The sequence below is a fragment of the Pan troglodytes genome, chromosome 11 (genome assembly GCF_028858775.2).
Source record: "Pan troglodytes isolate AG18354 chromosome 11, NHGRI_mPanTro3-v2.0_pri, whole genome shotgun sequence".
Classification (NCBI taxonomy): Eukaryota; Metazoa; Chordata; class Mammalia; order Primates; family Hominidae; genus Pan; species Pan troglodytes.
The window spans coordinates 41,068,203-41,082,478 of record NC_072409.2 but is presented as its reverse complement, the minus strand read 5'-3'; the positions used below and the strand labels follow the sequence as shown (position 1 = coordinate 41,082,478).

General features: G+C 36.1%; 1 protein-coding gene across 2 annotated transcripts in view; it reads left to right on the top strand.

Annotated features, from left to right (window-relative positions):
* Positions 1–14,276, top strand: part of TDRD7 (tudor domain containing 7) — an 84,004-nt gene that overhangs the window by 17,005 nt on the left and 52,723 nt on the right. For both annotated transcript variants that reach the window (XM_520135.7, XM_003312194.5), the window contains 4 exons: positions 1,855–1,996; positions 2,947–3,160; positions 10,170–10,243; positions 12,583–12,800. In XM_520135.7, coding sequence (XP_520135.1) covers positions 1,855–1,996; positions 2,947–3,160; positions 10,170–10,243; positions 12,583–12,800 — 648 coding nt within the window. The remainder of the gene's footprint in view (positions 1–1,854; positions 1,997–2,946; positions 3,161–10,169; positions 10,244–12,582; positions 12,801–14,276) is intronic.

The following is a 14,276-nucleotide window of genomic DNA, read 5'->3' as shown; positions in this document are numbered from 1 at the left end:
CTGCTATCTGGACCTAGTCAGTCCGGAGCTGATCCTTCATCACTTTTCATAACTACCGGGGCCTCCTTGCTGTTCTGTCTTCTCTTCTGTTCTTTTCCTCTCCTTCACACCAATATGATCATATCATTATACCGTTTTAAATCCTTCTGCCTCTCTGGAAGAACACAGTTTATAGATAGTATAGGCCATTTAGTGGTAGCCGGTTGATCTGTCATTGCTCTTCCACTGCGACCTAGCAGCTTCACTTCTTGGTACCTACCCATTGTACAGCATAATAGATATGGACAGACCACCAACCAAAAGAGAAACAAAAACACCCACACCCCCTCATACACTATAGTTTCCTGGGTATATTTCTACATGTGTAAATATGTGGATCAGGTCTGGAGTGTTTCTCACCAAAACCTGACATAGTGGTTTTTCTATATGGGGGGATGAGGAGGCAGTGGTGGAGGAGGACAAGGGAACCAGGAGCAGGAAAGTAGTCAAAGGGGAAGTTCACCTTGTAGTTAATAATTTTCCTAAGGAGAAGATATAAATTAATTAAATGTTATATGAATAATAAAATATGCTTTGGCATCCCTGATCGTTCCAGACAGACTTAAGCCCTCCTTTCTGTCTACTTGCACCTTGTAATACATCCGTTATCACACTTGACACAATGTTTTCTGTTTAATTTCTTGCTTCTCTCTTTTTCCTCCATAAGTTTATTAAGGATGAAGGGCTTAATAAATCTGTGTTGAATGCATGAATGAATGAATAGCTGAATGAATTAATAAATTAATGCTTTATAGAGTCACTATACTGTAATTTACTCAACTCTTCGTTCCCCTGTTTTGGACATTTTAAATGTTTCCAGGTTTTGACTATTAAAATACCCCCGTTGCACATACTTGGGTAGGTAACATTTGTTTTTTTAAATTATGTTCTTGTAATATAGTCTCAGAAATAGAAATACTGGGCCAAAGAGTAGGAACATATTTTAGCTTGTGACATAAAGCCTCATTGTTTTCCTGTTTTTGATTTCAAATTAGAGTCAAAGACTTGAAAACTACACAGGTCTGTAGAGAGCATCTTGTCCCAGTAGTCTCTATCTTCAAATCTTTTTTCAATATCATATCATACCAATTTTTTCTTTAAAGATACAGAGCTGAGCTACAGTGTTTTGAGAGATGTGGAAGCTCCGGAGACCCTGCTTGCCCTGCCTTGCTCTCATGCCCCTGCCAGTAGCAGCCCCTTGAGGCCTCTCCATAGAACTCTATGGCTCCCGTGAACACAGTTTGAAAACACCAGGTCTAAACCACCCCTGTTTTACAGCTGAGAATACTTAGATTTGCCCAGAGTCACCCAGCAGATCCATCACAGAGGCAAGAGAAGGATTTAGTAGTCTTGTATTCAACATAGTAGTTATGAGTACATACTTTGGACTCAAAGAGCCTCGCCATGTGACTTGGAAGGTTGCTTAACTTTCCTGAGCCTCTGCATTCCCATGTGTAAAGTGTGAATGAAATGTACCTCACAAATTATATGATATTATACATCAGATCATAGGTTGCTTTTTGTTCATTTGGTAATCTCATAGTATCTAGTACACTGTAGATGCTTAATACCTATTTAAAAATAAATGGAATTTTCAGTTTGGGAAAGATAATTCAATGTACTAGACTATGCCAGATTCCTCTTGCAGAAAATATAATTTTCTTCTAGCATTATCAAGGAGCGAGACACATGAATATTTGCATACCACTTGACTTGGGATATGTAGGCTCACTAAGATCCACTTTTAAGAACTGGCCTCTAGGCAACACGGAATCTGAGAAATGTTTCTCCTCTTACCCTGCCTCTAATGAATAGATTACCTGCTATGCCATGGCCTGCACAGAAACTGCAAGAATTGCTCAGCTTGTGGCTCGTCAAAGGAGTTCTAAAAGGAAAACCGGGCGTCAAGTTAATTGTCAGATGAGAGTGAAGAAAACCATGCCATTTTTTCTAGAAGGTAGGAGCTTTTTACATGCTAAAATTTTTAGGGCTGTCTACGAATACATTATCATAGGGAATTATGGAAATATTGTTTGTATTATGATAAATACTTGTATCTGTTAACATACATATGTCAGGGGAAAGATCCTGAAGCTAGCATTTCCATTTGAAATTCTTAAGTGAATGCGCTGAGCATGACTTACTAAGTGAAGTAATTACACAGTGGGAAATAACTCAGAACAGATTTTAATTGAGCTTGTTACGGTAGTGTGTAGTTTTATTTTTTTTAAGCTCATTTCAGGGAATGTCTTGTCCAGAATGTTGGCTGCACCAAGAACCTATGATTTTATGTCTTATTTGACAAATTATGTCTTCTGGTAGAAAACCTCTAGTTTCAGAAATATATGAATTATGTAGTACAGAGAAATGTTATAGACAACTCAGCCTTTGTTTACCGAACACTTATCTCAAGGATCTTACAATCAGTTCTAAAACTAAATTCCCATGAAGTGGTTCAATGATAATACAAAGCAGTAGATGACTAAATGCCACAGAGAGCATTTAGGACAAGGGAGCAATCATTTTGAATGAAAAAGGCAAAGGGGAGACTTGACCCCAGACCGCAAACAATGGGTAGAATTTGGATTTATGGGGAAGAGACGGGAGGACCAAGATATAGCTGAGTGTGCTATATTTGCAAGAACATGAGGTGGCTGCCACTGAAGTGTTCAGTTGGTGAGAAGCAGGAGTTACTGGCCAGTCTGATGGATGAAGAACCTTATCTGCCAAATACTTACCAATCTATTCTTTCCCTGTTGACCAGCCCTCCAGTGGCAACCTCCTCGTGTTCTTACAAACTGTTCTGAGAATAGACACCCACAGAAAACATCTGGTCAGGGGAGTGTCATAATGAAAGTGGGGTTTGGGGATGCTAATTGATTTTGTTATGTATGCCTAACTTCATAGGAAAACCAAAAGCAACCCTCAGACAACCAGGATTTGCTTCAAATTTTTCTGTTGGCAAAAAACCTAATCCAGCACCGTTAAGAGACAAAGGAAACTCTGCTGGAGTTAAGCCTGATGCTGAAATGTCTCCTTATATGCTACACACAACTCTTGGAAATGAAGCATTCAAAGACATTCCAGTGCAAAGGCATGTGACCATGTCCACTAACAACAGGTATTTGGCCTCTGACTCACAGAAGTTTGGTGAATCTAGGGTAAAAAGTGTTACAAATGTATGTTCAGGTTAAGAAAGAAACACTTTCTATTTTATCTAATGTAAGTTCACATATAGTAGAGACATGCATCATTACCAGTTAAGTTCACTTCTAGCTGCCTGAACATCATTCTCTAAGTGCATCTCTATTCTATATTTTCTCTGTATTGTCAATCTCTCCTTGTAAAGTTCATTTAACAGCTCTCACAAGTTGTTTTGAGATACTGTTTCAGTATAACTTATAACTTTTTCAGAAAACCTTTTTTTAACAATTTTGTGGGTTTAAGTAAAATCTGATGGAGTTTCAGACACTCCACTGTGCTGCAAATATCATGCCCATGATTATGTAGTAGCATCAGACATCCATGCATCAGAATACCAGACTGGCAATAATAAGACAACCTATAAGTCTTTGTTTGGGTGCTGCCATTCACTAGTCAGGTAAATTAAGTTGTTTCATCTTTTGGGTCTGTGGTTTGTTCATTTGTCCAAAGAAAATGTTAAACGAGATGATCTCAAAGTTCCTTTCTGGTTCAAAACTATGGTTTTATAAGGTAGCTCAGAGGGTGGCAAACTACAATCGATGGACTACATCAAGCCCACAGCCTGTTTTGGTAAATTAAGTTTTATTAGAACATGGCCATTTTGCTTTGTTTGCATATGCCTCTGGGTGCTTTTGCAAAATAGTGGCAGAAGTGAGTAGTTGTACAGAGACTAGATGGCCTACAAAGCCAAAAATCCACTGGTGGACCCTTTACAGAAAAAGGTTGCTGACCCCTGATGTAGATGCATCAAGATCACATTCTTCTATCCTACTTGTGCCTTTTCAAAACAAATTTTGTTGTATTATATTCCTTTAAATCAGTGTTCAAAAATTCTGTTTTGTGAAAGATAATTTCCCCCCAGGAACTTTCCCCCAGATACTAGAATATTTATGAAGAATTAATTTTTTAAAAAAGTTAGGTAGAGTTGGTACTAATTTTTTATATTACAGAATTTTTAATAAAGTAACCCTAAATATTTTTATAATGGTATACATTTAATATTATTTATAATTATTATAATTTTTATAAGGTCTAGAAAATACATAGTTAAAACACAGATCTTGACCCAAAGCGCTAGTTGAATCCAGTATGTGACAGAGGTATTCTCTGATTGTGTGCCTACATTTCAGTAATACATTTTGAATGATTTTTTTGGATGTGACCCTAAAAGGACAGGCAACAAAAGCAAAAATAGACAAATGGGGTTACATCAAGCTAAAAAGCTTCTGCACCACCGAGGAAACAGTCAACAGAGTGAAAAGACAAGCTATGTAATGGGAGAAAATATTGCAAACCATATACCTGATAAGGGCTTAATATTCAAAATATAGAGAACTCAACTCAATAGCAAGAAAACAACCTAATTTTAAAAACGAGCAAAGGACCTGAACAGACATTTCTCAATAGAAGACATACAAATGATCAACAAGTATATGGAAAAATGCTCAACATCACAAATCATTAGGGAAATGCAAATTAAAACCACAATGAGATACCACCTCCCACCCAATAGTATGTAGTATGGCTACTATCAAAACGCAGAAAATAACAAGTGCTGGTAAGGATGTGGAGAAAAGGGGAACCCCAATACACTGCTGGGGGAAATGTAGGTTAGTACAGCTATTATGGAAAACGGTATGGAGATTTCTCAAAAACTTAAAAAGAACTGTCAGCAATCCCACTACTAGGTATATATTCAAAGGCTATGAAATCCGTATATCAGTTGAAGAGGTATCTGCACAACCATGTTCATTGCAGCAGCATTCACAATAGCCAAGGCATGGAATCAACTGAAGTGTCCATTAATGAATGAATGGATAAAGAATATGCGTTGTATCTACTGAATGGAATACTTACTCTTCAGCCTTTATAAAGGAGGAAATCCTGTCATTTGCAACAACATGAATGAACCTGGGAGACATTATGTTAAGTGAAATAAGCTGGGCATAGAAAGAAACACCACATGATCTTATATGTGGAATCTAAAAAAGTCAAACTCATAGAAACAGTAAAATGGCAGTTACCAAAGGCAGGGACGTGGGGTTAGGATGGGGGTTGTGGACGTACACAATTTCAGTTAGGAGAAATAGGTTCAATACATCTGTTGTATTTCATGGTGACTATAGTTAATGATATATTGTGTACTTGCAAATTGCTAAGAGTAGATTTTAAGTGTTCTTACCACAAAAAATAAGCATGTGAAGTAATGCATGTGTTAAGCAGCTTGATTTAGCCATTCCACAGTGTACACATATCAAAATATCATATCATATTCCATACCATAAATATATACAATTTTTACTTGTCAACTAAAAGCATGCAACTTTAATAGGGCCCAGCAGTTGCGCTCCTGGACATTTATCTCAGAGAAATGAAAACTTATGTTTACACAAAAACCTGTCCACTTGTGTTCACTGTAACTTTATTTATATTAGCCAAAAAATAGAAACAACCCAGACATCCTTTGGTAAGTGAATGATTCAACAAACTGTACACAGAATATGTCTCCACAGTAAAAAGGAGTAATGAACTATTGATACACACAGCAACTCTGATGGATCTCAAGGGAATCATGCTGAGTGAAAGAAGCCAATCTCAAAAAGCGACATACTGTGTGATTTTATTTATATAACATTCTTGAAATTATAAAATTATAAAGATAGATAACAGATTAGTGGTTGCCAGAGGTTAAGGATTTGGGTGATTTGAGGGATGGGTATGGCTATAAAGAGAGAGCAAGAGGAACCCTTGTAGCCATGGGACAGTTCTGTATGTTGATTGTACTGGTGGGCACGTGAATCTGTACGTGTGGTAAATTGCACAGAACTACACACACACATCCATATGCAACTGGAAATCTGAATAAGCTCTGAATTGTACTATTGCCAATATTCTGGTTTTGATATGTACTATGCAAGATTTTACTATTAGGGGAAACAGTGAAGGACACATGGGACCTCTAAGTACACTTTTTGAAATTTCCCATGAATTTATAGGTATTTCAGAATAAAAAGTTTTCTAATTGACAGCAGGCCAGGCACCATGGCTCATGCCTGTAATTCCAACACTTTAGGAGGCTGACGCAGGAGGATCTCTTGAGACTAGGAGTACAAGAACAGCCTGGGCAACATGGTGAGACCTCATCTCTACTAAAAAAAAAAAAAAAATTACCTGGACATAGTGGTGTGCACCTGTAGTCTCAGCTGCTTGAGAGATTGAGGTGGGAAGATCACTTGAGCCTGAGAGTTCCAGGGTACAGTGAGTTATAATCACACCACTGCACTCAAGCCTGGGTGACAGAGTAAGACCCTGTCTCTTAAAAAAAAAAGCCACATATTTTAATTAAAGACTGCTTGAGATGTTGTAAAACATTTTAATCAAGTCTTTTTTTAAGCACATAGTATTTGAAAGATATCTTTTAAGAGAAATCTAAATACTACCCGGTGGCAGATGTTATGGGTAACATTTCTAGTTATAAAATCAAAATATCAAAATGGAACAATAGCAAAAACATCTATATCTACTTATGAAATATTAATGTAGTAAAAAGCAGTTAAACCTGTTATGAAGGACACTTAAACTTTTTGAGGTCACCAAACCTCTTGAAAAGCTGATGAAAACTGTAAATGATCTTCCCAGAAAAATTCACACATGTACATTTACATATGCATACATAATCTTGTGCCAGTCAGTAGATTCATGAACCCCCAAAGCTCATTCTCAAGAGTTCCGGTTAAGAACTCATGCCTGCCTGTTAACAAATTGAAAAGTTCTAGAAAAATGGCATGGCTAGTTTCCTGTAGAATAAATTAGTAGAGATAAAATGTGTGGGTAAGAGCGTATATATACTAAGGCTTCTATTAAATTGTTCTCTAAACAGATTATAATAATTTGTTTTCTTCTAGAAGAATATGAGAGTGATTATTTTCTTGTATGCCTGCCAATATTGGGCATCTGTTTTTTGCGTTGCTACTTTGAAAAGTGAAAAAAATCTATTTATGTTTTAATTTTTATTTCCTTGATTTTGATTCTTAAGGGAGTTACATTTTTGTCATATATTTATTAGCCCATTATAGGTCTTATGTGAATTACATGTCTTTGTCTTTACATAATTTTTCTGTTGGCTCTTTTCCTTCTTACATATAAAAGTGGTTTATAATTAAATAAGTTGGCCCTTTGTAATATCTTGACAGTATTCCCTCAGTTTGTTTAATTATTGTATTTTTTGTATACAAAAACTTTAAAATGTTGCATGCTTATAGCTATCAATCTTTTACTATGTGACTTCTGCTTTTAGGTATTATGTTTAGAAAAGCATTTCCACTCAATATTATGTAATATGTCTTCTGTTTTCTTTTGTAATTGTTGTGGCTTCATTTTTTACATTTTAGTCTTTAATTCATCCAGAATTTATTTTATTTTATAGTGTGAGAGTTGGAATCCTTTTTTATTGTTAGCCAGATGTCCTGTATCAGTCATTACACAATCCTTTCTTTCTCTGCTGGTTTGTAATTCTATCTTTACCAGTACTAAAGCCTTATAAACATATGGTTCAGTTCCTGGGCTTTCCATTCAGAATAATTGATTACCTCCCTATTCTGCAGTACCAGGCTATTCACATTATTATAACTTCATAATAAGTGCTAATAACCTTTACTCTCTACTTCCTCCTCTATCTCCTAATTTGGTTTATTAGTTCCATTGTGTGCTTTTATTATACCTACTGCCCTTATCATAACACTTAGTAGACTTTGTTCTTAGATTTTGTCAATGCATTAATTATCTATTGCTGTGTTACAGATTACCCCAAAGTTATTAGCTTACAACAAGACACATTTTCTTACCTCATAGTTTTTGTGGGTCAGGAAGGAAGACACGGTCAAGCTGGGTCCTCTGCTTCAGGGTCTCTCATGAGGCTGCTGTCAAGGTGTCAGCCATGGCTGGGATCTTATCTGAAGGCTCAGTTAAAGATGAATCTGCTTTCAGTCCTACTGACATGGTTATTGGCACAGTGTACTTCCTTCTGAGTTGTTCATTAGTTCCTAGGTGGCTATTGGCCAAAGGCCATCTTCAGTTTCTTGCCACATGGTTCTTCCCAACATGGCCATTTGCTTCATCAAAGCAACAAAGGAGAGATTATACTAGCAAAGTTGAAATTAGAATCTTCTGTAATCTAGTTATTTGTGATCCCTTCAGCCTTGAAGTCTTCTATTGATTAGAAGCAGGTTACTCAAGGGGAAGGGATTACACAAGGCTGTGAATACCTGGAGGGAAGAATCTTTGGGGTTATCTCAGCAGCTACTTACCACGGTCCATTTCTCAACTATACTGTGTAGTCCCAGAGAATAGGGCATGTTTATCTTGCTGATCATTGACAGTTACTGTCTGACATAATGTCTGGCACATAGTATGTCTTAAATATTTATGAGCTATAAATATGTCTCTAATAAACAACATATGTTTAGATTTGGAAGGTTTTTTTCTGGACCAGTCTAACTCTTTGTCTTTTAAGAGACAATATATTCTTAGTGTTATAAAACTGCTTAGACCTCTGTCATCTTATTTTATTATGTCTGTTTTTCATGCATCGTAGCAGTTTTCTTTGAAGAGCTTTCTTTTGCTATATACACTTTTTTCTTTCCTCTCCAGTAGACCTCTTGATGACTGAACCATAACAGTCCCTTCCATAGTTTCTGTGTACTCACTCTTTGCTCATATCCCTCTACCTTCTACTGGAGCCTTCGATGCTTGTTTAAAGCAGGGGAAGCTTCCAGTTTACATGTTTTGGGCTGGTGTGCGGGAAGGAGTACTATCTCCCTACCAGTTCTGCAAAATAGGAGTTGGATATATTTTTGGCATCTTCTGCTATTACACAGATATATTAATATAGAAATAGGATGATCTTATAATTGCATATACCAAATAAGTTTTTTTTGGTAGCCTAGAACCTAATCATTTCTTTTAGAATTAAAATTTTATAAGAAAATGTGCTTCATTTCAAGGAATTGATCTAATTTTTAGACTGTTCCATACTATTCAAAAACTGGCAGCTATGTGTACCATGTCACTATCACTCACTATAGTCCCGTACCCACTGCTGGGCAGGTTGTAGTCATTTATTCATTCGGTCATGATTCGTTCAGTCATTCTTACAATATTCATTTGCCTTGCATGTATCAAGCTCTGCCCCAGGCACTTGGGAACACAAACAATTAAGACACTTATTAGAGTCTAGTGTGGGAAACAGACATGAATATAAATGATGTGTGTGGGGTTTATTTATGTGTCTTCATATTTGGAAAAATCTTCCTACATATATCCAGTATAATTTATATAAAATTTATTTTTAGTGAGGGTATGAGGTAGGGATCTGTTTCTTTCTTTCAAATAGTTATTTGACCAGTCCCTCACCTGTCTGTTTTGAAATGCCACTTTCATTATGTACCAAGATATAATGCAAATTGCATGTTTCTAAGTTCTCTACCATTTTACCTATCTGTACAACTCATTTAAGTGTTGTAACTTCATAATGCATTTCAACATCTGGTGATGCAAGTCCTTCATTTTTTGGTTATATTCCAAAATGTTCTTTGTTTCCAACTGTTTATTTTTGCATGGTCTTCTTTATTCTGTTTTACCAGTTTCTTATAAGTGATTAATTGGAATTCTGACATCCAAGTTTTGAAAGAGGCTTTCAAAGACCTAGTTTAAATTTAGCTTTTAACATACTTTTCTCTGAGTGAATATGAAACATGAAAGATGATGCCAGGTTTTATTTTTATTTTTTCTGATTTTAAATTATTTTAATGACTTGTTTTGCTGTTAAATGCCACTGAGACTTTAAATGAAAAGTGTAGTGTTTAAAACTTGGTATAGACTTTGTTATTTACATTTATTTTACTTTTTTTTTTTTTTTAATATCTTAGGTTTAGCCCGAAGGCGTCCCTTCAGCCACCTTTGCAGATGCATCTCTCAAGAACCTCTACTAAGGAAATGAGTGGTATGTTTTCCAAACATTTTTGAGATACATATTGGCTTCTGGAGTCAAGAAACATATCTGGTGGTGGCTTTTGACATTTGCTCTCACCTTCTCCTGTTTGGAATATATCCTTCCTCCCCTTTTTCCTAATTTCTTTACATCATGAATCAAAGTGATCTTAAGAGAAAATGGTGCCTCCCAAAGATGTCATTATCTAAACACTGACTTGAGGCCTTCCTCACCCCAGCCCTACTCTGTGTCACCTCTATGTGTGGCCTGCAGAGATGCTTGTGTCCCTTACTCTCTCACCTCTTAGGGGGTGCACCCCTGAGACTTCAGAGGCTGAGGCCTCACATAAAGGAAACATCTGCTGTGGATTAAAAGTGTATAAATATGGGACTTAAATTTATAAAAGAGTTTCAGATACTCCACCACTTAAAAGCTAGCACCCTAAACTGTGTGCAGTTACCACTAATCATCTAAATATGAATATAAATAATTCTTTGGGTAATAGAATCCAAGTGGGCTGTTAGGAAAACAATAGGAGACATAGTATAAGTCAAAGAATCTGAAGGTTGGAAATGCAACCACTTGTTATCTTTTCTTCTCCAACCAATGTGTAAATCCCCTGCTCATAGACCCACCCAGGGAGACAGTGTTTTCGTATCAGTGCTTATAGTGTGTGAAATGTAAATGTGATTTTACATTATTTGCTGCTTTAAGTATGATTCTTACTTAGTTGAAATGCTTTTTTTTTTTTATAAGAACACATCTCCAGTATTTCTTAATGGAAATTAATTGAACAATATGATTTTTGTTTACATGAATTACTTTTACATAGGCATTTTCTGAAACATGACTACATGGCAAAGTTGAATATCCTTTTAGAAGCTTAAATTAGTATAAACTACTTCTACAGAAACAAGAGGACTTATTTCAGGAGGATTGCAGTTCACCTGGCAGAGCTGATAGGCACACATGTGTACACAACCTCTCCTACATGATGGACACCTCCATTACTACTTTAATTTGTTTAACAAAAGGTGCAGGGACTTAGATGGCCCCAGTGGCCCCACAGAGCAAGTGCATTTGCAGACACAGCTGTGGGTCAGCTGCTGACACATTCTCATTATGGGAGGGTCTGGCCAGTTATGAGAAACTTAATCTTTTCCTCCTTCCCAGTCCTTTAATATCATTATTTGGGAAGAACTTAAATAAATTAGCTATACCCTTAATAGGAAATATATGTGGATATCCTGGAGCCTTCTCTTCTCTGTGCCAATCTAAGACTTAGCAAGGCCAGATCTTGCCCTTTGGTGGAAGAGCAGAGTCAGCGTCCAAGTGTCCTCAAGGAATAGCTCACTCTGGGCTTCCTGGCATTCTCAGAGGCAGCATCCCCAAATCAGACTGTCTCTACCTGCAAATTAAAAATTACTGAATCCCAGCAGAGATACTATCTGCTTAAAATATGCATATATTTTGCATATAGATGGTAATATTTAATATACTCAGATCTGTATCTCAGTGAAATTTCATAGAGATTTGGAATAAATTTCATAGTTCTTAAAATTCCAGGACTGTCAGCTATAGTAAACACTCAGATTTCTTTATTTTCTGGGGATATTAACTCTCACATTCTAAGTTTTAAGTAAAAACGAAATGTAAAATAGCTATAAAGCCAAAACTTTATAAATACACACTTACGAAAGATAAATGATTGATATTGGGGAAATAAAAGTTATCTGTGGGTTCCAAACCTTGTATGTTTATAAACTGAGGCTAGGATGATGATGATTATAGATGGATCAATTTTTTAACTTTTGTGTGTTGCTAAATTATTTGTTTTCCATTAATAAAGGTGAAAATTGATCATAATATTCAAACTCAGGCAATTTTTTATCTTCTACAAAACTAGTATAAGATCAAAAAGTTATTTGATCTGTTAAGGAATTATTCCTATGTTCTGTGGAATATAGCTTTAAATTCAGTATTGTCTGTAAACTAATATATAAAATGCAATCTTCCTCAGCAGGTAGAAAACGGTTGGTTAAATAATTTAATTATTCTTTACGTAGCAAGATCATCTTGATGTTTAAACTATGAAGCATCCTTGCAAAATAAAGGGACTAGGTTCCCTCTTTGGGTGTTTCTTGACCCACAAGAAACACTGCTGGTTATTTCAGGGTTAAAACTTAGAATGAGGTTGTCACGGTGCTGCTCTGCCTAATCCTGCTCCCTTCTAAGTCCTTTGGCTACCACAAGCCCACACTATAGCAAAACCTGAAGATGCAAATATTAGGTAATGGGGATAATCTAAAATGTTAAGCATTTTGGTTAATTCTATTTTTTTTAATTTAAAGATAATTTAAATCAGACTGTTGAAAAACCCAATGTCATGCCTCCTGCCTCTTACACTTATAAAATGGATGAGGTTCAAAACCGCATAAAGGAAATACTAAACAAGCATAACAATGGCATTTGGATATCTAAGCTTCCACATTTTTACAAAGAGTTATATAAAGAAGACCTTAATCAAGGAATTTTACAACAGTTTGAACACTGGCCTCATATTTGCACGGTATGTTTTTCCTTATTCCTCCCTTCTGATACCTCCTCCCTGCCCAACTTTGAGATCTTGAGTTATTAGTCATATCACCTTTTATCCCCGGAAGACAAAGCACTTTACATATGTTACCTCATTAATCTTTATCTCTTAAGATTAACATATGTCAGTTCTTATTTATAGAAGTATGTCAAAGTTGAAGGTTCTCCTGTGTTGTAATTGCTATTTTTATATATTTTGTTTTATGTCATTTTAAAAATGCATTTAATATGTGATAATATGTAAACCATTTTATAATGATTGAACTGTTACCAGTAAACACTGATAGCTTTGCCATTTTAATAAATCTGAACTTATTGGGAAGAATTGTTTTATTAGCCTCAAATTTTATTTGCTCACTCTTGAGCATTTTTAAAGACTTTTAGCTGAGCAAATTTTAGTTATTTTGACTAATTATATAGAGAGTTCTTAATTTTTATTTTGAAATTAATAATAGTGTTTATATTATAATTTTTACAAGCTATCTTTAGAGAGAAAATTGGAAATTAGAAAAAAAATTTAAAAATGATTTATCAATTTCCATTTCTATTCCTACTTCAGAGTCTGTGATTATAAGATTATGGATCAGCATAGTTTATTAAAGATCTTAGTTCAGCCAGAAGTAGAGACAACTGGATTCTTACACCAAAGTAACTAACTTTTAGATGTTTCTTAGTGTTTTTGCTTACATAAAATATATTTAAAATATAACTTTTAAATGGTCGCATTAACAGCTACTCGATGCTTCTAGGCTTGTAGAATTAAATATGCATGAGGATTATGTATGCTTTGGTAGAGGGCTTTTATTTCTTTAACATATATTTTGGCCCCCAAGCCTGTTGGGCAGTGTAGGGCATTCCCTCTTTATAAGCACCTGGCCTAAAGAAAGCATGTATTTTTTTTTTCTTTTTTTGAGACGGAGTTTCACTCTTGTCACCCAGGCTGAGTGCAGTGGAACGATCTTGGCTTACTGCAACCTTCGCCTCCAGGGTTCAGGTGGTTCTCCTGCCTCAGCCTTCCGAGTAAATGGGGCTATGGGCGTTAGCCACTACGCCCAGCTAATATTTGTGTATTTAGTAGAGACAGGGTTTCACCATGTTGGCCAGGCTGGAGTCTCGAATTCCTGACCTCAGGTGATCCGCCCACCTCGGCCTCCCAAAGTGCTGGGATTACAGGCATGAGCCACCATGCCTGGCCGAAAACATGTGTTTTTGTAACTACTTTTTCCTCCACTTGAGTCCGTGGCCTCTTAGAGACTGGTGTCATTCAATCATTCATCCATCCCATTTGCTCATATACTATTCACTGTGCACTTGCATGTGCTAATTTTTGCCTTAGGTGTTTTAAGAACAAAGACGATGAAGACACTTGGAGTGTAGTGAGGGAAATAGGGAAAAAAATGATTAGGACAATGTGACAAATGTTAGAATATACAGTCTAAGGTGGGAAAAT